Source organism: Sparus aurata, chromosome 8 (assembly GCF_900880675.1).
Source record: "Sparus aurata chromosome 8, fSpaAur1.1, whole genome shotgun sequence".
Classification (NCBI taxonomy): Eukaryota; Metazoa; Chordata; class Actinopteri; order Spariformes; family Sparidae; genus Sparus; species Sparus aurata.
In genome coordinates this window covers 4,693,937-4,715,913 of record NC_044194.1, presented here as the reverse complement: position 1 = coordinate 4,715,913, position 21,977 = coordinate 4,693,937, and the positions used below count along the sequence as shown (strand labels likewise).

The window sequence follows — 21,977 nt, the reverse complement described above, 5'->3', positions numbered from 1 at the left end:
CATCAGTGACACTATCTAAATTAAATGTCACCCCAACAGCCGTACAGTTATCATATAAGGTACATCCAACTCTGTCTGTCAACCACAACAAATGCTCCTGAAATCTGCACGACACTAAAGAGATGAGCCATCAACAACATCCCAACAATGTCCAGAGCTACAACCTACATCCAGCACATTCAGTGCAGCTCTGAGGTGAAAGCTGAACTCAGTGCAGAGTCTTCTCCACCAGGTGTCCTCAGCAGACATCTGACAGTCTGAACCACATTTAAATACTTACTTGTGTATTGAGTAACAGCTTCACTCCGTCCTTCAGTGAGCTTATCATCTGCCACTGCAGTAACACTTATGTTATACTGGACACCAGCAGTCAGGTTAGGAATTTTTATATGTGTTTGAGTCACATTTTCAGAGTCACTGCCACTTCCATTAAACCACTGCACTCTATAGAAGGATCTCTGTCCCTCTGGTTTAATCCAGTTTAGAGATATAGAGGATGTTGTGATATCAGTGACATTGAGCTCTCTGACAGCTTCAGGCTCTGTGAGTGAGAGGGATGATATGGACAAGGATTGTACTTGTAGCACAATGTTCTCCACCTCAGTATATAACAAAGTTAGAGCAAAGATGAAGCACAAAATATATTATAAATTCTTCCATGAGCAAAAATGTAACTCATCATCTTACTTGTATAGTGAGAAATCTGAGCCTTTTCACTTTGTGTTGTGTTATCTCCAGCCACTGCTATGACAGTAAAGCTGTACTGCACTCCAGCAGTCAGCCCAGTCACATTAATATCAGAATCAGTGACATCGTCAGACACGTTAGTTGTTCCATTAAACCACTGCACTCTATAGAATGATCTCTGTCCCTCTGGTTCAGTCCAGTTTAGAGATATAGAGGATGTTGTGAAATCAGAAACTCTGAGATCCCTGACAGCTTCAGGCTCTGTGAACGACAGAGAGGTGGACGCAAGGAAGAGAAATATGGCAGCACAATGACAATTAATACATGTTACAGTCGGGGGTGACACGACAGAGGAAACACAAAACCTCACACTTTCAACTCCACTGTCACACGCAGCTTGACATTAGGAACGTAATCAATCATCTCACAATGAAAGACAAGAATTCATCCTACTTACTTGTGTAATTTGAAACGGTGGATGTCGCTCCTTCAGTTTGACCATCATCTGCCACTGCAGTGACACTTATTTCATACTGGACACCAGCAGTCCGGCCAGTGATGTTTATGAATGTGTCATTTACAGGCGTAATGGGGTTTCCATTGTCCACTCGTACACTATAGAAGGAGCTACTTCCATTTGGTTTGTCCCAGTGTACAAACATGGAGGATGTTGTGACATTAACGACGGCAAGACTCCCGACAGCTTCAGGCTCTGTGAGTGAAACGGAGGGTTGTGGAGGCAAGAAGAGAAGAGCACGGCATTATCATTTATCTGTCTGTGACTGTCTGTAATGGAGGTGATTAAACAAAGTAGACAGACTTACTCGTGGTGACTTCTTTACAGCAGGTAAAACAACCAAAGATGATTGGATAGATTGCTCCAGGAGTCAGATTACTTATCGAATCGGTTGAATTGTTGTTGCCGGTGGATAAGGGGCAGTTTGATCCTGTTACAAGTGAGACCGTCGTTGTTGTAATGCTTAAATTTCCTGGATTAGGGTCGGTACATCCAGTGACTAAAATATAGAAAAAGAAGCAGAAAAACAAGACAAACAATAACATATGAGCACAAATGTCTTTCTCCTGCAATGAAACTCATTTCAAGTCATTTTGTGCCACACTGACAGAAGTGGTGTCGATACTAAACACTAATACAAACACTGAATATAAAACTACACAGAGACAGATTAGAAGAAATGTAAAACACAGTGAAGAAAAAGCTGTTCTTACCGGTGCATCGTGCTCGGCAGATCTGTGAAGACAGAGAAAAGCAAAATGAATGATTGTCCACCAGCAGAGGTCAGCAGTGAGTTTAAAACAGCTTCACAGTGACGACTGGAGGCCCAAACACCTGCTCAGAGTCACAGCTCGCAGCACAAGCCTGTTGAATTTTAGCCCTAATTCTCTATAAATCAGTTGTGTAGTCACATTTATGTATATCAAGTCTAAAAATATGTGTAACCAGCCTATAGAAGTTTTTAATTAGAGAATTTAAACTTCCTGTAGATAAACTTGTGATTCATGCAGATATAAAGACAGAGAGAAAAAAAAAGCATTACATACAAGATTGAGTGTTGGTTTATTCATCAACACACTTCCTTTTCATTGGTGCAAACAAACACACAAAAGCTCAGTATTGTGGGATAAAGTCCCTTTGTCCATACCTGGTGATAAGATCAGGTTTGAGTGCCAGTCCGAACAAGGAAGTAAAACTCTGGCAAAACCTGAGAGTCAGGTATTAACAGGGTGTAATCATTACGTGGCCTCAGGTAACGTTATTTGAGGAACTAGTGTTCGGGAAGACATTCTTCCTATTTGTAGAATTACATCCCAAATAACAAACAAACAGACAAACGCGGCTCACAGCAAACGTTAATATCACACAGTCACGCACATCTGCATCAGACTTCACGTCCAGCTCGGTGTTTCCACTCTGCTCACCGTCTGCATCCTGATATCAGGCCTCTGATTCCACATTACTTATTAGCCAAAAACGTAACCAGCCCTGACTCACTGCTGACACGATGCCTTGCAGTCTGTTTACCCGACAGCTAAACATTAAACGCGCGGCATCATTGCTCAAACCTGCATCGTTCTCTCACCCACAGGGTCAATCATTAACGCCCAAACAATGACAGAATAGCCCTCGCAGCAGTCCCCGCATCGCACAAGATCAGATCAGGTTGTACTTTTTATGCCGCGCTCTACGTGACGCGGTGTATCCTATACTGCGCAAGCAATTAATCACTCAGTGTGCAGCATCGTGAGCTCGTCTTGGGTCTGTAGAAGAGAAATTTGAGTTCAGACGGCTGTGTGGGGAAGAAAAAGTTTCCCCAAGTAAAAATATTTCCTTTCTTGCACTTTTGTGGGTTTATTTTGTTCATATATCACACTAAAAGTTGTATCACCTCTTGAGATACAAAGTGGTATTACATTTCAGGACGGGCCAGGGCTAGCACGTTAGCACGCTAACGTCAGTAGACATCGCTGCACCAAAATACACAGTCGATGTTTTAAACTCAAATTTTTCTTAGAAGTTGCCACTTTTAAATTATTGTCTTGCCATTTTCTCTCTTAAATGTCAGAACATTGTGAAAAATCTAACATCATCCTTCCGCGGAGATTCATTATACGATGTTACGTAAGAGGGAAAAGCAGCTCATCACAAAAAGGAGACGCAAATTCAAATATTTGAATAACTACTTAATGATCGGCCGTCGTTTCGTCACTGTGTTTTACGGCTGTCAGGCTGGACTACATTCGTTTTAGCTGCGTGAACCTCAATAAACTACAACAATTCGCTTGCAAGAATTCGTCTTTCATCATAAACGTCAAGATGTGTAAACAACCTATTGTATTTTTTCCAGAATAAAATAGAAATAAATAGTTTTACAACTCGATAAAAAGGTCGGACCAGGAAAAAGAGAAAGAAAAGGTCCATTCTGCATTAAACATTTCACCCACCCATCCCTGGAGACCTGGTGTCCTCTCCTTCACTTTGCTTTTTCTATTCACCACAGTGACCCTTCCCTTCCTCCCACTCCTCCGGGACATCTTTCTGAAGAACAACAGTACCACACAGTGGTGCCGGAGGAGTTCGAGGGTTCAGTTCTCTCTGAGGGGTTCTGGTGAAAGGTCTTTACATTGTGTGAAAGAGAAGATCTATCCAATGTACAGCGTGTAAAGACACTTAATCATCAGCACAAGTATGACATTTGAATGAAATCTAATTCATATTTATGTTTCATCTTCATAAAAAAGTCAGTATTTAAGCCTTGCAAGCCTTAAAACTAGTCTAGTAGTGTGTGAAAAACTCACTTATTTGTATTTAATGCATTAACAGGAAGAACAGCCTGTAAGAGGAAGTATATATCTGCATGAGTGCCTCCTTCTGTTTGTGCCTGTTGAGTGTTAGCGCGGCTCAGCTTCACACTAACGCCCATCATGGAGAGTGTGTGAATGGGTGTTAGACTTTCTTACTTATTTCCTCCCTTTTTCTTGTAATAATTAGTTCTCAAAGTTACATTTATATCCTACATAAAGGTATTAGCATAAAACAAATGTTGAAAGCTAAACGTGCTGCACACTGAATAGATCCAATCCAGAACGATTTGGATTCAGAGACTGAATTCAGTGCAGGATTAAGAACTGATGAGATGATTATGAAATTCCAGTTACAAATTGCTTTGTACAGTTTGTGTTGAAATGTGAAGAACTGTATTCAGTTACTCAAATCCGTCTTTACATTAAGAGTAAGACGTAATCGCCTGTGTGGCCAAAGCCTGATATAAAAATTATGGACAACATAATATGGTAAATAAAGTGCACCTTGTCATTGGATCCACTGATGATATAAGCAATATAGAATATGAATTATAAGTATCTTTAAGCCATTTGACTCTCTGTAGCAATGCTAATTCCCTCCATTAGGACTGGAGCCTCACAAGCTAATAATATCACACACGTCAAGTCTCTAAACTACCTTGTTTCAACCTACTTAACTAGATTTTAGGAAAATGTTTTGCCAGTGAAGCTCTGAAACAACAGGCTGACACGTAGCTTTATATGCTAACGTAACGTAAAAGACACAACCAAACAAACATGGTTGATTTTAAAAAGTGTCTGTAATGAGGATGGTCACTTAATGAACCCACTGGAAACTTTCACTGCGAACTGTAGCTTCAGTTTTTAGCTATCAAGTTATCAAACTCTCAAACGCTGTTTCCAAACAGAGAGACAGACAATTATTAGCTCAAGTTTTGATAATAAACACACAGTTTGTGTTTGTAGCCTCCTAAATGTCTAGCACAAAAACAGCTAGACAGCTAGCTTAGCAGCATGTAGCTAACTAGAACATCAAGCTTAAGGCCCAGATATTTATCAGAGGAGACATTGTGGATCCAAAACAGATGAGAATGGTCACCTAATGAACCCATGGAAAATGTTCACTGCACTCTGTAGCTCAAGTTTAGCTATCAAACTCTAAAACTAATTAGCTCAGTTTGGGTTTCATGGCTGCTAATTCTCCGTACGGTTCAGTCTCAATCTCTTGGAAAGACAGACGGACAATTTCAATTCAGAGTTCAATGTTTAAATGTCTAGCACGTAAGAGCAGACAGCTAGCTAGCAGCATAAAGCTAACTAGCACATCACGTAGCGGCTAAAGGCCCAGATATTTATCAGAGGAGCCGGTGTGGACCGAAAAAACAGACTAAAGAGGTGAGTAAATATTGGACTTACATTCATCCTGTGTAAACATGAGTCCACATGAAAGCTAATGTTTCTCTGTGTGTGAAACTGTTTGCTAATGTGTGAACTGAGACAGGCAACCAGCCAACTACAGAAAAACAGCTTAGCTTTGCTTGTAAGCCAACATGGATAAAAAGTCCTTAAACTAATGAGGAAAAGTGGAAATCTGAACATCTTACAAATGTACGGACGACTGGGCAAACTCAGTCTGATGATGAAGAGCATGTGGTTTGATCAAAAGCTCCAGAACAGCTAACAATGGAGCGCTGTAGGCTAACTGGTAGTTAGCATCGCCCTGGTTCCCTCTACAAAAAGCCTATTTTTGATTTTTGTTGCTAATAACAATAATATTAGGCTATAAACAAGCTACATCACAGTTGTGTGACCTTTTTAAAGACACATAAACACTTTACAATTCAAACAACCACAAACAACCTACTTATCAAGACTTGCATCTGAGTTTTAGGACTCACCCCTGCAGCGCTCTATAGGACCGTGTGGTGAGGCTGTTTTCTCAACCGCTGTTTCCGAGGTCAACATCGACCACAAAACCCTCGACCACGGTTAATGTTTAGTATTTGGTAGGGTTATATATTTAGTAACCTCTATTTAAAAGCTACTTTGTGTGGCGAAAGACATTTTAATTTAGCGGTACATGAACTTGGTAAACACATTACAAAAGACCAAGTTTGCACTTAAGAGCAGCTGCTGCCGTCCCCCAGATATAAAAACTGCTCGGAGCAGAATCTAACAAACTAAAACCTCTTCAGACGCTGCAAGAAAATAATGGTAAAGGTCACATACCAGAATGTGGGAGCTAAATCTTGATACTATGACAATCTCATGTTCTCATACGAATACATTCATGTTAGAATGACCTGCGGGGCTGTGACTTCTCAAATGTTTTATTTCCCTTGGCGCTCTTCCTAAGTATCACTTATTTTCTCCTGACTAAATAAACAAAACAACGTCTCAGGCCATTATGCCTTGGCGCTGACTCAGAGTGCAGAAATAACCAAAGCTCAAATCCCATTTGGGAAATACTGCCCTAGAAGTGCTGTAGTTCAAATAATGGACGTCATTTTTTTTTTTTTCCAAGCATCCACTGGGACTCAGCTCCACCCATCTGTACATCCTCCCTCTATGCTTTAACCCTTAGCTGAGGTCTCAGTCCAGAGCTGTTCTTGCTTTTCTTACAAAATCACTCAGATTATTGGTAAATTAATTTGTTTAAACTCATCTTTATCTTCTGTGGATGATACTTCAGCTGGTTGTTAGTTTACAGAGCTCAAAGTCTGAAGATTTATAGTTCTTAGAGGCCTATCAAGGGTTACTTCTCCTTACTGTCACTCAACGAGCAATATTTAATGTTCATTGTGAAACATACTTGGCCGCGACTCAGCCGATGACCCGTTTGCCCTGTGTACTGTATCCGTGCCCTTTGACTGGGCCCGTCTGCAGGACGAGGAGGAGGAGGAAATGGCTGTACTGACCACTATATAAACATTACATCAACAGTAAAGGCAGCCCGCCTGCCATTCTCTGATCCCCCCCTCCTTTCATTCCTCACAGTCTGCCTTCGCTGCTCGCCTCCTGATAACGCCCCGGTTCCTTCCTCCATAACAACACTCGGACCCAAAAACAATCAAGAAATCACCTTAAAAGCTGTTTGCTCAGGGATCGGCCCGTTTCACCTTAGCTGCTCAGAATCTGATAACTCGGAACAAAAACACGGAGTGGGAAGAAACGCACAATGCCTCGTTTCTGCTTCTTGAATTACGCAAAGCTGCGGACGGCGGAGGAGTCGCTGGTGGTGCCCTCGCTGACTTGCTGAGTGGAGAAATTGGGTTTCTGCAAAATCATGTTATCTGACTCAAACTGAAGAGTGTATGTGTGTGTGTGTGTGTGTACATAATGCTGTTTTTCTGTTCCTTCTTCTACTGGACTCTTCCTGAACTCTCTTTTTTGTCTCGCTGTGTTTCTTTACCCATGATTGCCTGATACAGATATTTAAAGGGATATTCCGGTGTAAATTTAATTCATGGTCTAAATCAACGTGAAACTGTGTTAGACTCCCTCTCGAGAGATCAAGTTAGCAGACCGATAATTTACGGAGTTTTATCAACCTCAGAAACGACCGCACGACAACAATACACTGCAGTAAATGGATCCAAATATAAACCGCCACCAAAAAGCCACAAATAATGCTCAGAACAGCACCAAACTTCAGCAACAGTACAAATAGGGTCTCAGCACATAGTCCGGGGCATCTAACCTCCGCTAGCTTAGCTGGATTTCTACTGAAAAGCTGACTAAATTTACCACTCTTCTGCAGCAGCTTCCTGTTGACGGGAAGTCCCGACGAGTCGATTACCGAGTGCAGTAGAGTTCCGCGGCTCATGGATGAAAATGTATGATTATGACTCCATGGAAAAGCAATCAAAGTTCATATGTGTCTTACCTGCCAGTTTATAACAGTTATTATCGAGAGCGAACAGGGAAAAGAACAGAATTGAGCATTTCTAACTACACTCGGTAATCGTCGCGTCGGGACTTCCCCGACCCGGAAGCTGATGGGGGAGAGTTGAAATCTGTTTTTAGCTTCCCAATAGAAATCCTGCTAAGCTAGCGGAGGTTAGATGCCCCGGACTATGTGCTGAGACCCTGTTTGTACTGTTGCTGAAGTTTGGTGCTGTTCTGAGCATTATTTGTGGCTTTTTGGTGGCGGTTTATATTTGGATCCATTTACTGCAGTGTATTGTTGTCGTGCGGTCGTTTCTGAGGTTGATAAAACTCCGTAAATTAGCGGTCTGCTAACTTGATCTCTTGAGAGGGAGTCTAACACAGTTTCACAGTGATTTAGACCATGGATTAAACTTACACCAGAATATCCCTTTAATGTAGGGAGGTGCATTGCCTCTCTACAGTGCCCTTTAATTAATAATACAAATATGTACAATAGTACAGCAGCAAAAGACTAATAATCAGTTTGATCCCGTTTGAATTATGACATAAATCATACATATGATGTTCATTACATTATAAAGTAATTCTTCAGGTCAGGAAAGTTGCAGTTTGTTATTTATTTGTGTGTGCAAACCGCTCATTTAAGTTTGTTTCTCTTCTTGCGCAATATACGTCCCCGACACTAACATGGCTCTCGAATGAGAAATCGAGACTTCAGGGTGCGAAGACTTAAACACATTTTCACGATCTCATTATTCATCAGTCACACTTTAGGGACTTGCTAAAGTTATCACGTTCAAACTGACAAACAGGATGACAAAAACATCTCTCACCTTCAGCTATTGTGCACATTTTGTCTAAAATGATCGTCCACCTGAATGTAAAGGACTTCACCTTTCTGTACAAACTGAATAAACATCTGTTCAACCAACTAATTTAACTGTGACGCTCAGAATCGACCGGGTCTAAACGCGAGGTAGGACGTTCTTCACCTGGAAGAGAGCAGGAGGTTCTAATTGAATCTTTAAAAGTACTATGTGTTGAAAACTATCAACAGAACAGTCTCAGACTCGAGCTGCATATAAATGTTTTTGGTCGCAAGAGCAGGAGAACAAGTTTTTTAAACACTTGAATTAATAAACTTCAGTCAGCTGTGGATTGACATTCATTACGAGTACAGATACTGACACATTTTACTCAGAGATACTTGTACATGAGTGTTTTGGGGTCTGTTTCATTATATCACTGATTCATTCCCAAATATTGTCGTGTTTTCAGCTTTAAAGAACTGCATGTGTGCGTCCTTGTCCTTCATCCTTTACTAGCTTTGTGCTTCAAAATGCAGAAGTCCCTCCTCGCGGTCCAAGCGTCCTCGCGCGATGGTGGTGAGATCTGTGAAAGTTGCAGTTCTCACTTTCTCCCGTCCGCCTCTAAATGAATTGGCGTCTCGTTCTCTATTTTAAGTTCATTGCCTCAGTAGTTCACGAGTGACACACTCATTGTTTCTGTTCTAGCATAACTTCCTGGCACTTCCTGCACCCGCCCAGAGACCCCTGATAACACATGTGAACAACATGAAGGGCTTTTCATGAGAAGCATTGCTCTGAACTCGGCACCTCCGGGCGGCTCATTAGAGGTCAAATATAGGAAGACAAGAAACACACGACATCGGCTAATAAATCAACGCTTGTCGCTCTTAAAACTGATGGCGGTTCACATGGAGCCATCTCAGAGGAATGCTGCTGCCAGAACATCACTTGACAATCTGTTCCGCTCCTTCCTGTGTAGTATCGTCGTTTTTCCACTATCAAGCAACATGTTTTAAAACTCGCTCTTCTGCCACTTTCCCTGAATAACGTGCATGACATCACGCTAGTTTGAATTCAGGCAAACTATGAAATATATTTGATTTAAACTGAAAAGTAAAAGTGTGCATTCAAATCCGTTTCTGCCATCAATACTGAGATCTTTATTTGTGTATTTACAATAACAGGGCCTTTGACCTTTGACCCCTCTTACAGGTCGTATTGAGGACATTTTTACCTACGATCAGGTTTATTTAATCCTAATCTAAAATCTAATTAATACACCTCATGAGATTTTTGAGTAGGGGACCTGGGCGATGCTAACGTCATCGCTCACACCACTCTGTTCAAACAAACTTGTAGGAATCTTTTAGTAATACTGAGTCACCGATGTCATTAAAATGTTCTATTTTCATGTATTAATTGTCAAGAGTGAGTTAATTATCTGGTATCAGCTGCCAGGACGGACAGACTGCAGCAACATAGTGATTTTTTGCACATTGAGTTTGTGAGAAAACCAATTTATTATGTACAGAAACATTTAAATTCTATTTTTTCTTTTCTTTGGCGTACGTGAACATGTGTCGCTGTTGTGCTGCGACGGCCATGTTGTTTTGGTAACAATGATATATATGTAGTTCCGGTGCACACTTACAAACAGCCTAATCAGTTGTTAAGTGGGTGTGAGCTTGTGTCTTCCGTATAACTTATATCACAGGAGCGCTAATCATAAAAAAAAGTGCCGATAGCCACGTCTAAAAATACCCACAGCAGCCAAACACTCCCGGCACATGACGGCTTCAGCTCTGAGTGAGTGTTTGTCTGCAGGTACGGTATCAGGCTCAGTCCTGCCGCTGTTATCACGGGCCTCATCGGCGACTATGGAAATGAGTGACGTGGTATTTACCGTGCTGCGCTGTACAGAGTGCTGAGCCACCGGCTGCAGATACCCATCTGAATACAGTGTACTTGTACGTGAGAGGAGCTTCCTGTTAATGATTCTCGCCATGCACAGGAGGAAAAATGTGCATGAATACATATGTACCCACACCCAAAGAGTCTGGAAGCAGAGGGCCGGGCCACGACGCTGAGCGAAGAGATGTGTGATCGGGGTGATGGTTGAAAGTGTCAAAGTGGCGCAAAAGGTGTGATGTGTGCTCTTCTGCGGGGAAGGAAGAGCTGAAAAAAAAAAAAGCACGCTGTGGGTTTCATTTCATTAGTGACCTACTTGGGCTTTATTCAAGGGTGTAATTACTGAAGTTATCAAAGAAACTATGACTAGAAACATCTAGACTCCAAAGAACAGTGCACAGTGTATCCCTGTGTGACTCCTGAGAGTGCGATCAAGTTTTATAATGAAGGAAACACGAATATTTGTGTCAGAGTTTCTAATCTAAGTTGTTGCAGTCATTTCATTACGTACCAGCAGATAAAGAGGTTTTCTCAAGATTTGCACTGGCCAATAAAACATTTCTCTGGGCACCCCTGCTGTAAAGAAGCCAAGTAAAGTAAAGAGTTTATTCATTTCATTTCAAGTCAATGAAGATCTTTCTCCTCTGGTTACAATTTATACCCAAAAACGACATATTTTTATATTTATATATTTATATTCTTACACTGAGTCTGTTCATTTCAAACACTGTATTTATTTATGCATCCAGCCTTCAACAATGCAATACTTTTACACTTTATTTAAAAGTATACAAAGCACATAGCCTCCTGTATATAATGAACATAGCGTATAGTCCTTTATATATTGTATCGTTCTTTCTCTTATCTAAATGTTTTTTAGTATTTTTAGTCTACTTGTTTAATGTCTGTACTTGTGCTTATTGTATGTCTGTTTACCTGCCTTCCCCAATGTGGGATGAATAAAAGTCTATTCCATTCTAATCTATTTTGCACCTTTAAATTCATAGATTGCCTCGTCAGACATTAAATGTAAACGTCCGGCATCTGTCTTCAAATCTGCTCCGTCTAAAACGGTAACCGAATACTCACGCCGCACAGTTTACAACACCCTCCATCCCCGGACCTTTGATTCAAATAACTCACACTCCCCCATAAACTAACCTTTAACACACATTTATTTTTATTTTTTTTTTTAAATGCAGGGATCCCTGCCTCCAGGACGGACCGACATGCAGTCGTTGTTGTGACTACAGAATAAGCCAACATAATAAATCACACTTGGGGACAGACGTGAGTCACCTGACTTCCTCTCCACCAGGAAGAGCTCAGACAGGAGAGGACAGACTACACAAACTCACGAGAGGCGAAGCTCAAAAGCAAAAGCAACAGAATTCACACGGACTGCAGAACGGAAAGGAGTCCAGACTGAGAGAGAGACGAGAGGAGGATGAATCTGCAGCCGGGGGAGAGTGAGAGCGATCCCAGATGGCTCAGCGAGCAGTTTTTATAGTTCAACATCCGACTGTTTATGACCGAGTTATCACATTATGATTGTCTCTGTGGCTTTTGCGGCATTTTGATAGGCTCTCAACGAGGAAGCACCTTTTTGAATCACAGCTGAGCAGACAGCAGTGGTCTCAGTCGCCAGTGAGAGGTGGTTTGAAATCTAGTTAGGATTCATTAGACTATCCTCAGAGCCTGCAGCACATTTAGTCGGGTTGAGTCGAGCACCAGGTCGTCATCGATTGGAGAGCAGCAACCCTCTCAAACCGCCACAGATCGCCTGTAAAACGGTCATCTTGTGCTAATGCGGCATTAAAAGTCTCGCTCGAGTCTGGAAAAGATGAGCAGTATGACCGAGTGATAGAGAGAGAAGTGAATTTATAATTCTTCATCCCCGCTGCAGCCTCGTCCTGCCATGACCGGCTCAGAGGCCACTGGTAAAATGATAGCTATCTGCTGACAATAAGGCCTTTGAGGACGATAGAGGAGCCTGTGTCTCATTTACATGGACTGGGGAACTGTGACTCTTTGTAATTCGTCGTGTACATGCAGCGCTTCCAGACGCACCCGTGTTTGTGGACGTTAATTTGAAACTGGACCGTCTTGGTGCAGACCGGTCGGGAGTGGGCGGCGGGTGAAGGAGGACTTGACTTTTGCACTTTTGCACTTTAGAGCAGCAACGACATGCGTGACTCAACGAGCTTTCTGATTTGTATACAGTGAGAATAGTACATTTCAGGAGAAGCGCACTGTTCAGATGCACACCACACGTCAACACACGTCACCCGCGTTTTAAAGCAGCGTAGAGCGTTGGAATGGCAGATAAACGAGAGGACAGTGTTCATCAGCCCGCGGCCACAGACGGGACGTTTCTTCTAAGTGTTTTGCAAACGTCAAGATGTTTCCCACTGATATCAAACGGCACCTTCCTCTCATTTCTGCGTGCCGTGAGGAGGCATTGAAACATTGGACGGGAACAGAGTGAGGCTCCGACACAGAGCTCATGCAAAGTGCTGAACTTTTTCCAGGATCATCAGCGTGCGAGTGACAGCGTGTTACTTAACACTCATTCACTCAAAACTGAGCGTAACAGGCCGAACTTCACTTTGTGGCGTCTTTTTAAGTCCGAAGTCGGAAGTCAGACAGATGAAAGTCTAAAAAAGCTGCTCAGTATAAGAAAAAAACAATTATATTAACTACTGGTGGACATCAGACAGAAAGGAATCACTGAAGGAGAATGAAGATGTGATGTTATTATTTTCTCTTTCTATTTAGTGTTGAATATATAATAATTAATAATAAACACTTACATCAAACTTTATTAGACTCCATTAGGAAATTAAGTTTAGCAGGGAATAAACAAATATATTAAATATATTGGAAATAATTCAAACTCAGAGTTTTAATAATGATATTATTAACGAGGTAAAATATAACATTTTTCCATAACTGAATAAACAAGCTGCTCTCAGAGGAAAACAAGGTCCCAGAACACTGTCTGAGGCTAGAGAGGTGGCAGGGTCCGCCACCATCCATCCGTATCCACGGAGATGTGTTCAGTAGTTTTTGTGTAATCCTGCTGACAAACCAACCAACAGCGTGAAGAAACGTATCAGACTTATCAACATCTGACAGTCACATACATTTAAGATCTTCTTTTTAAAGGGGAACTGAAATATTAAGGTATTAAAGGAAACTGAAGATTAGCATCTTTACCAGAACGATCCACTTTAAACAAAGTAAAATGTGTAAATTGTTTCGTCCTTTAAGCTCAGTTTTTTTATTCAGTCATGAAAACAAAAGAGAGTTTATTTATTTAGTTTGTCTCTTCTGAATACAATTTCTTCCCCGAAAACTACAGAGTGAACCTTTAAATGTGTGATTGAACTAGAAAATCAATCACGGATAATATAAACAAGTTCTTTTGATAGTCGACTGCCTTAACGATCGATTATTGATTAATAATATATAAAATGTGTCGGACAATTGTCCATTTCCAAACTGTTTTAACCTCTAAATCGATCTGTGTTCGATGCAAAGCTACATTAGAGGGTTAAAAGTCACAGATAAAGTAAAAAACAAGTTACTTTGATGTAAAACTAAATAATTTAAAATAATGACGTCATATTAAATGAGGCGCTCCGTATGTAGCTGTTCACAACTGGGCCGACAGAGTCCATCAATAATGAGCTAAAATGTAAAATCAGTTAGTAGAGAATTTCTTTTTGTGTTCTTTATACACACACACATTAATATAACTGATAAGAAAGTATTTATCGTTTGTAACAAGATGCTTTTTGATGTATTTATGCTCATCATTAACATCCCATCATGAACTGGACTCGTCCTGAACCGTGTCAAATGTGAAACTGGAGCATTTATACTGTTGAAAAGTTCATCAGGACATCATATCAGCTTATGAACTTAAGTCTGCATGTCCAAAAACAGAAAGAAAAAAAACAATTGTAAGTCATTATGATGAGTTCCAGTGAAGGCTGCGAGGTGCTACATCCGATTCCACTGCAAGGAAACTGACTAACACTTAATTATTCAGTTTAATTTCAAGTCGGCAATGAGAAGTATTATTCACTGAGGAATCAAGAGAAATGTTGAGGAATCTAGCAATCTAGCAATTTTAAAGAAAGTGACAAAACAAAACCTCCGGATCCGTCATTTTTTTATGGATCCGCACCAAAAGTTTTTGTGTAATCCTGCTGACAAACCAACCAACAGTGTGAAGAAACTTATCAGACTTATCAATATCTGACGGTCACATACATTTAAGATCTTCTTTTTAAAGGGGAACTGAAATATTAAGGTATTAAAGGAAACTTAAGATTAGCATCTTTACCAGAACGATCCACTTTAAAGGGGCAGTGGACACACAGTCGGTAGCGTGTACGTCGTTAAGTGGATCATTGACATTTTTGATGGTGGGAAATATCAATATGCAAAAGAAATCGCCCTTCAGGGAAGAAGAATATTTCCCCTTTTTCTACTGAAACTTCCCTTCAGCTTTGTTTCCACATTTACATAGTTTCTTATCTGACGGTCAGATCGAACCTGTGATGCATTCTCAGGATTGCGCAGAATAATCCACACGAAGATACTGTTTTCTGTTTCGATTTTTGGTATTAAGTCTCATTTTTTAACAAGATAATTAAGATGGTCTGCACTCGTCCTCTCTGACTTGTTTCCATGATCTATGAGGGGGACAAAGGTCGAACCAAATCAGTAATGGGAATATAATAGGTGAGCGGGTAAAAGGAAGTAGCAGAACATGTAGAACAGTTACTGTAACGCAGCCTTTTAAACCAGGAAAAGACAACACACAACATATGATTTATCAGAAATCAGGCACGACATACAGAATAGACTCAAATCATGACAATACTGCTCAGCTGTAATCACAACAACAAGTGCAGGATGCTCGTGTCCCTGAATAATAACCTCATGCCAGTGTGGGACCCTGAGACCCAGTAAAGTGTGAACCGTCACCAGACTCCCTTTAAAAATCGCCCCGTTTTGTGAGTTTTTGAGTTGTATGAGACTTTAACAACAATGTAAAACACTGTCCAAGACAAATTCTTAATTATTCGGTCCTTCTTGTAAATTCGGCTAATGCTGTAAAGTTTTCTCCGTCTTTGTGTTAAAAACATTGTTTGTCTTTGTCCCTGTGGTGTACCTGTTTCATGTGCATAAACATACATGTTAAACTGAGATGCACACTCGTCCGCTCAGACCACTCAGGTAGGCGGTTACACCTGGACTGAACAGGCTCGACGAGAACTGTTACTGTACCGTCTGCCTCTCTCTCTCTCATGAGCACACTGAATACATCTGTTTCTAACAGTCTCTAACACGCATTTGTTTTTATTTTTCTTAGTTTAAAGTTTAAACGGACAGACCAACTCTCATATAATTTCCTGGAGGGCAGATTTCAGGTTATCCAAAAGCTGCGGACGAGACAATCAGAGCTCTAATCTCTCAATCAAAAGACGAGATGCTGGAAGCAGAGCAGGTTTTGTCTCTAAACGAGAAAGTCCTGACTGTCACATCTCCTAACTTTGGGAGAAATTGCTGATCACAGCTTTAAGGTCACTGATCTTGAAGTTAAAGCGAAGCAACACGGGATTCATCTTCTTATATTAACAACATTTATTAACAATCAGAAGCAGAAGCTGTGACCTTCGTCTTTACGGTACTAAAACCATCTGTGTTTGGTGGCAGCTTCACATTTGCATGTGTATAATGTGGCCTCTGTTCACCTCTGCTCAACATCTGTCCTCTCCACAGGAACTGAACACACACACGTGACAGAATTATTGTTTTCATGTCGTCTGGACACAGAACATCTGAGCACAAGTAATCACAACATTAAATTACTAGGGAGACAAAATAATCCTGACTGAGGTCTCATCTCCTGAAGTTTCGTGCTGAATGAAAAATAAATATCTCCGTCTTTCAACCTGCAATCAAGGAAGCTTCTTCTGAATAACTGCAGGAGTTATAAACGCTCGAATTAACTCGATTCTTTGCCAGTTTCTTAACTTGTTGTTCAACTTTGAGCTCTAAACCTGCTGACCTCTACATGATCGAGATCCAGTGTCGGACAGGAAGAAGAAAGTGGCGTGGGATAATAATTTGACTGAAAGGAAGAACAGCTGTGAGTCATATAACCACGATCATAACAGGATTTTAATTAGGAAAAGATCTGAAAGGATGTACCAGGTGAGAAGATGCATAATGTGTGTATTTGAATATTGAGTGACGGAAGAGCTTCTCTGCTCGATGTGAAGACTTTGAGTCCTCATATCTGAAAGTTATAAATGTACGTCAGAGTGTTTTTTAATCTGACGCTTCGAAGGTGAAGTTCTCATTGAGGTGTGGCGAACATGTTAAAGGAAGCCATCGCTGACCGTCGGGGAGGAGAAGTTGCTCGAAGCGCCAAACTTCTGGTGTCAAAGTCGCACATTTTAGATTCCCACCCAAAAAAAAAACCACCTCACCTCTGTCACTTCCTCCTTCGCTTTAGAGAAAGGAAAGTCAGAGCAGCAAGATTCTGCTTTAATTTGTGCAACAAATAAAGAAAGATAATGTTTTAGTCATTGCACATTAAAGCCACGAGATCAGATTCCCCAGATTGATATCGGTGCCAGTATTGATCTAATGTAGCAGATCGGGCCTTGATGCGACTATGACTACAAATATATAACTGTCCTGTTCCACAAAGTTTTAAATGTGGGGAAATAATAATCACAAGTGTCGGTGTTAAAGAAAAAGTTGAAACAAAGGACCTCCTGGTGTTTTAAACTTTGGCTGCAACAAATTAAACGCCCAGCGACCGCCTGTCAGCACCAGGCCTCATAAGCAAAACCCTCGATTATTACAAAGAACTGTCGTCACACACAACACTCAAACTAATACGGCCTTTAAAATCACCAGAGGTCACGACACACACCTCTCTCTCTCTCTCTCTCTGCAGCGCTGGATGCCACCAGGCTGCAGTCAGTAAACTGTTTCGGTGGGTTCGAGCCCGAGCCGTGTCTTCAGGAGCGACAGGGACACTGAAGCTGCACCTCATTCCGATCCTGACCCCTTTGTGTTTGGCCACACACATCCTCACATGCCATTCTCAACCTCTCTCACCCTCCACCTCTCTCCAGAAAGACCAGTGGGGCGAGGACAGGTGGATGTGCTGTTATGCAAGCCCTGTACAGAACACTGAGATATTGACCTGTACAGTCCTGAATAAACAACTGGACAGTCCAAACAGATTCCAGATATGAAGAATCTCATTAGAGCATTCTTGTAAAAAAAAAAAAAAAAGACTGAACATAATAAGAAAGCTCATATTTATTCTGTCCACGTCTCCTAATAAATAGAGCAGCATTGTTAAAGCTCCCTCCAGCTGAAGGTCGGCCTATTAATTACTTTGCTGACATAAATTTGAATCCAATTAAAACTCTCACAGGGCCATCATTCATCTCATACAGGAGGCCACGACATTCTCTATCCGCCACCGAGCTCTTTCTCCGTGCTGTCACTTTGTCTTGCTGCTCCAACAGGAGGAGAGCGACGGAGCCGAGAGCGCAGCGGCGGCTCACCTGCGCCGACAGGTGCGCGTAAAACTGGCGACCTCCATCATCCAAACAGCAACAAAACAACACCATCTGGTTTTAATATGAATGTAATAGTGTTGTTACCTTGAGCAGAGCGCCGAGGACCAGCAGGGAGACGCTGAGGCGCAGCAGTGGCTTCATGATGCCGGGGAGGGGAAAACACTCAGGACGCTTTTCTACCAGCGGAGATCTCTCATGTCCAAACTTCTCTCTTGAAACGTGAAAAAAAAACCTCTGTTTGTTTTCGCTCCTCACGCTGCTCAGACCGACTGTCGCTACATCAGGAGGATTCAAAGTCAAAAGAGGGAGAAACTTTTTCTCGTTAACGGGGAGGGGGAGGAGGGGGGGGAGGAGCGGCGGAGGCGCGCGTCACTCGGGGAAGTTTTCTGGTGAAGCGTGCCACTCCTCTCATCATCACTTCTCCCCCTCCACCAACACCTCCTCCTCTGTTCCACTAACTCCAGCGCTGTGTCACTGCTTCCATAAGCCTGATCCGAGCACACACAGCAAAAAAAAAACAGAAGGAGGCTGCCCGGTCATGCAGAAATGAGAAAGGAGTCATCCCACATTCTTGCCATAACTTGGATGGAGGGTGGAGGAATGCGTCCGCGGAGGTCCCTTCACTGACAGCGCGCAAAGACGAGCTGCCAAAAAGCAAATGCTTCTTTTGGAAACTTCCCTGCTCAGCCTGCGTTACTGGGACTGAGTGATGAGCAGAGGTGTAGCAAGGGATTATGGGTTCTCAAGGAGAAGAGGGGGGCACATGGAAGGCTCAGGGCTTGTCATGTGACCAGAGACTCGTGCCAAAAAGTACCCAAAAGTCACATTTGAGGAAGATATGTATCACAGATTGTACTTAAAGTGTCCATGAGGAGCTCTTAAGAGTTTATGAAACAGTCTCTGATTCCTCTGATGATTTTGAATGAGCTGTAACAGCAAATGAGACCATTAAAGGACAGACTGCTGTCTGAGGCTTTATTTGTGATTGAATATGAGTCAAACCTCGTGTAAATGCATAGTTACAAGGAAAGAGGCACTTTTAAGATTTACCGTAGTTTCGCTTTCGGGCAAGCTGATTTTCAATGGAGTGCATGGGGCACTCTGACGCTAGCATCAAAATCTCTATATTCTAAAACAGTAAGAAGTCTCGACACAACATGAAACTTTGCTCGTAGTATCACCAGGGTCTCTACACATGAACACGAGCATTGAGAACATTGTTTGTGTACACAGAGTTTACTAAAAAGAAGGTTTTTGGACAACTCACGTTAGCAGTAGCACCTCCGGCACGCCGCCATTATGGCGGAGGTTCAAAAACCTTCTTTTTAGTAAACTCTGTGTACACAAACAATGTTCTCAATGCTCAATGCTGGTTTAAATGATTATGTTTGTAAATACACGTGGGGCTGCAGCTAAAGATCTTCGGGCTCTTTTTACAGTTTATATTATTATGACTTAGGACCAGAGTCTCCCTGAGCCGCGCATTCAAGTCAAACTCTCAATAGAATGAAACTTAGGCTTTTTTTGTGAATGTATATATGTTTATAAGAGGAGGAACGTGTGTTGTATGTTAGTTGTCCAAAAACCTTCTTTTTAGTAAACTCTGTGTACACAAACAATGTTCTCAATGCTCGTGTTCATGTGTAGAGACCCTGGTGATGCTACGAGCAAAGTTTCATGTTGTGTCGAGCCTTCTTAGTGTTTTAAAAATAGAGATTTTGATGCTATCGCAAAAGTGCCCGTAGCACTCCCATTGAAAATGAGTTTGGCTGAAAACTAAACTACGGTAAATCTTTAAAGTGCCTCTTTCGTCGTAATTATGCTTTTACACAAAGGTTTGACTCATATTCAATCACAAATAAAGCCTCGGTTGCTTTTTGGCGAGAGTTTCACTTTAACCATCTCTCTGTCTTGGCGTCCTACAAAAAACTTTTTACAAACTGTATGAATGAATGTCCCGGGAATCGTCAGGCCATTAGCAGGAGTTCTTTGTTGGGCTGATATCAGTTTGGTGTTTGTGTTCAGCGAATAGATTTCCCGGTACGTGTCAGATTAACACCGAGGCTCGGAGGTGTGAGAGGGCATTTCCCCGCGGTACGCTACTGCTTGAGAATCAACTATCATGGATCGTGATGACTTTGACAAACTCAGCGTGGCTCCACCCAGCTCCATCATCAGCTGCGTTAAATGGGAACACCTGTTTTCAGGACCTAAATTAGAGCAGCAGCTTGAGAGAATAACCGTAATTATCTCTTTTTTTTGTGCATTTAAGAGGATTATTTCCATTGAACTCCATTTGAACCTCCTGATTTTTATTCTGCTCTGGACTGAAATGCCTCGTACGCTTTAGTTCCTCAGTCAACACCTCCACGCCCAGATGGCACCTTAACACAGGACATATAAAATGAAACTGGATTGCTGAATTTTGTCATTTTGTCAGAGCTCGGGCCGTAAAATATCGGTTTAAAAGTTCAGAGTCTGAAGAGATTTCAGCCCTCATCTCTCTTCATTAAGAACGAGACATAAAATAAGGAGCCTGTATCAGAGAGGGCGAGTTACGGGCTCGTCGTGTTAAAGTTTATTTATAGAGCGTTTTTATCAGCTTTGTCACAGACCGCTGCACAGGAAGCAGCACAACACAGACAGCTGTTGTTCGTGGCATTTCAGAATAAATATGTGAATATGAAACGCTCTTTAGGTGCAAGTATGTTGTTGAAATGTGTAGACTGTGGCTGTAAATATTACACCATCTCCTTCTTTGTCAGATCAACTTGAACAGTTGAGACTACAGGTCATAATACGATGTATACGTGGCTCATGGGGACAGACAAAGTGATTTCAGAGCGTTTCAGAGAATTACATCTGCAACCACAGTCTGGTCTGAAGGCCTCTGAGCAGCCGGTGATTGAAGCGTTAACTATGCCTTTTGATAAACTACTTTGTAAGCGTCATTCCAACTAACAGCTAAAGTATGCATGTCTGTTCTGGAGGCAGGGGCCCAAGACGGCTGTCATTGATAAGAGTCAAGGCTCGACAGGTGACGGAAACCAAAGTGTGAAGAATATAAAAATGGAGTTCGAGAGGTCCCACCCTGCCACACACGATGAGGCAGGCGTGAAAGCTGGATTCTCGGTTTCAGAAAGTTACCAAAAATGTGTCACATGCTGGTTTCCGTCGTTTGTAAGATGGTGGTTATTAGTGTTGGGCAGTGACCATTTTCACTTCTCCATCCCCGAGAGTCTTCCACTGGTCCACCATCCAGCTCAATGCTGCGAAGTTTCACCTCTAGTTCCTCCTGTTCTGTCAGAGAGTCTGTGGTGTGACGCTGATCGCCAACGTGCTCCTAGAATTGATCAGATCTAGCAGCACTGAGTCTAGTGACATGACCGAGAGCTGACCACCATCAGGAATTTAGAGCAAGGCTTCAACAAGTGACACTAGAGGGAGACCAGCAGCTTCACATTATCAGCGTTTACAGAAGTACAGAAGACATTTTGATTGGTTTCTGTTGATATCTTGATCGTATTTTTCCGATTAGACTTGAATCCATTCTAAGAGACGGAAGTGAATTCTTTGCTGTTCACTTTTCGGTCATGTTGAGCAAGACTGCTTATCTAGCTGTGAATCGCTCGGATGTCTTCATGCAACATTAACACCTCTTAAAACTTGCGTGGCACCGCTCAAACTGCGGGTGATTTTCTGACCTTTAAATAGTAACGCCTGACGCCGAAGC

The 21,977-nt window shown here is 41.8% G+C and overlaps 1 protein-coding gene across 1 annotated transcript in view; it reads right to left on the bottom strand.

Annotated features, from left to right (window-relative positions):
* The window catches only part of LOC115586430 (tenascin-X), a 59,511-nt gene extending 40,950 nt beyond the window's left edge, over positions 1–18,561 (bottom strand). Inside the window, exons 1-6 of the mRNA XM_030425487.1 lie at positions 18,329–18,561; positions 1,918–1,939; positions 1,512–1,703; positions 1,145–1,399; positions 688–948; positions 281–541 (exon numbers count right to left, since the gene is read on the bottom strand). Coding sequence (XP_030281347.1) covers positions 281–541; positions 688–948; positions 1,145–1,399; positions 1,512–1,703; positions 1,918–1,939; positions 18,329–18,385 — 1,048 coding nt within the window. The 5' untranslated portion in view covers positions 18,386–18,561. The remainder of the gene's footprint in view (positions 1–280; positions 542–687; positions 949–1,144; positions 1,400–1,511; positions 1,704–1,917; positions 1,940–18,328) is intronic.
* Positions 18,562–21,977: the final 3,416 nt, after the last annotated feature.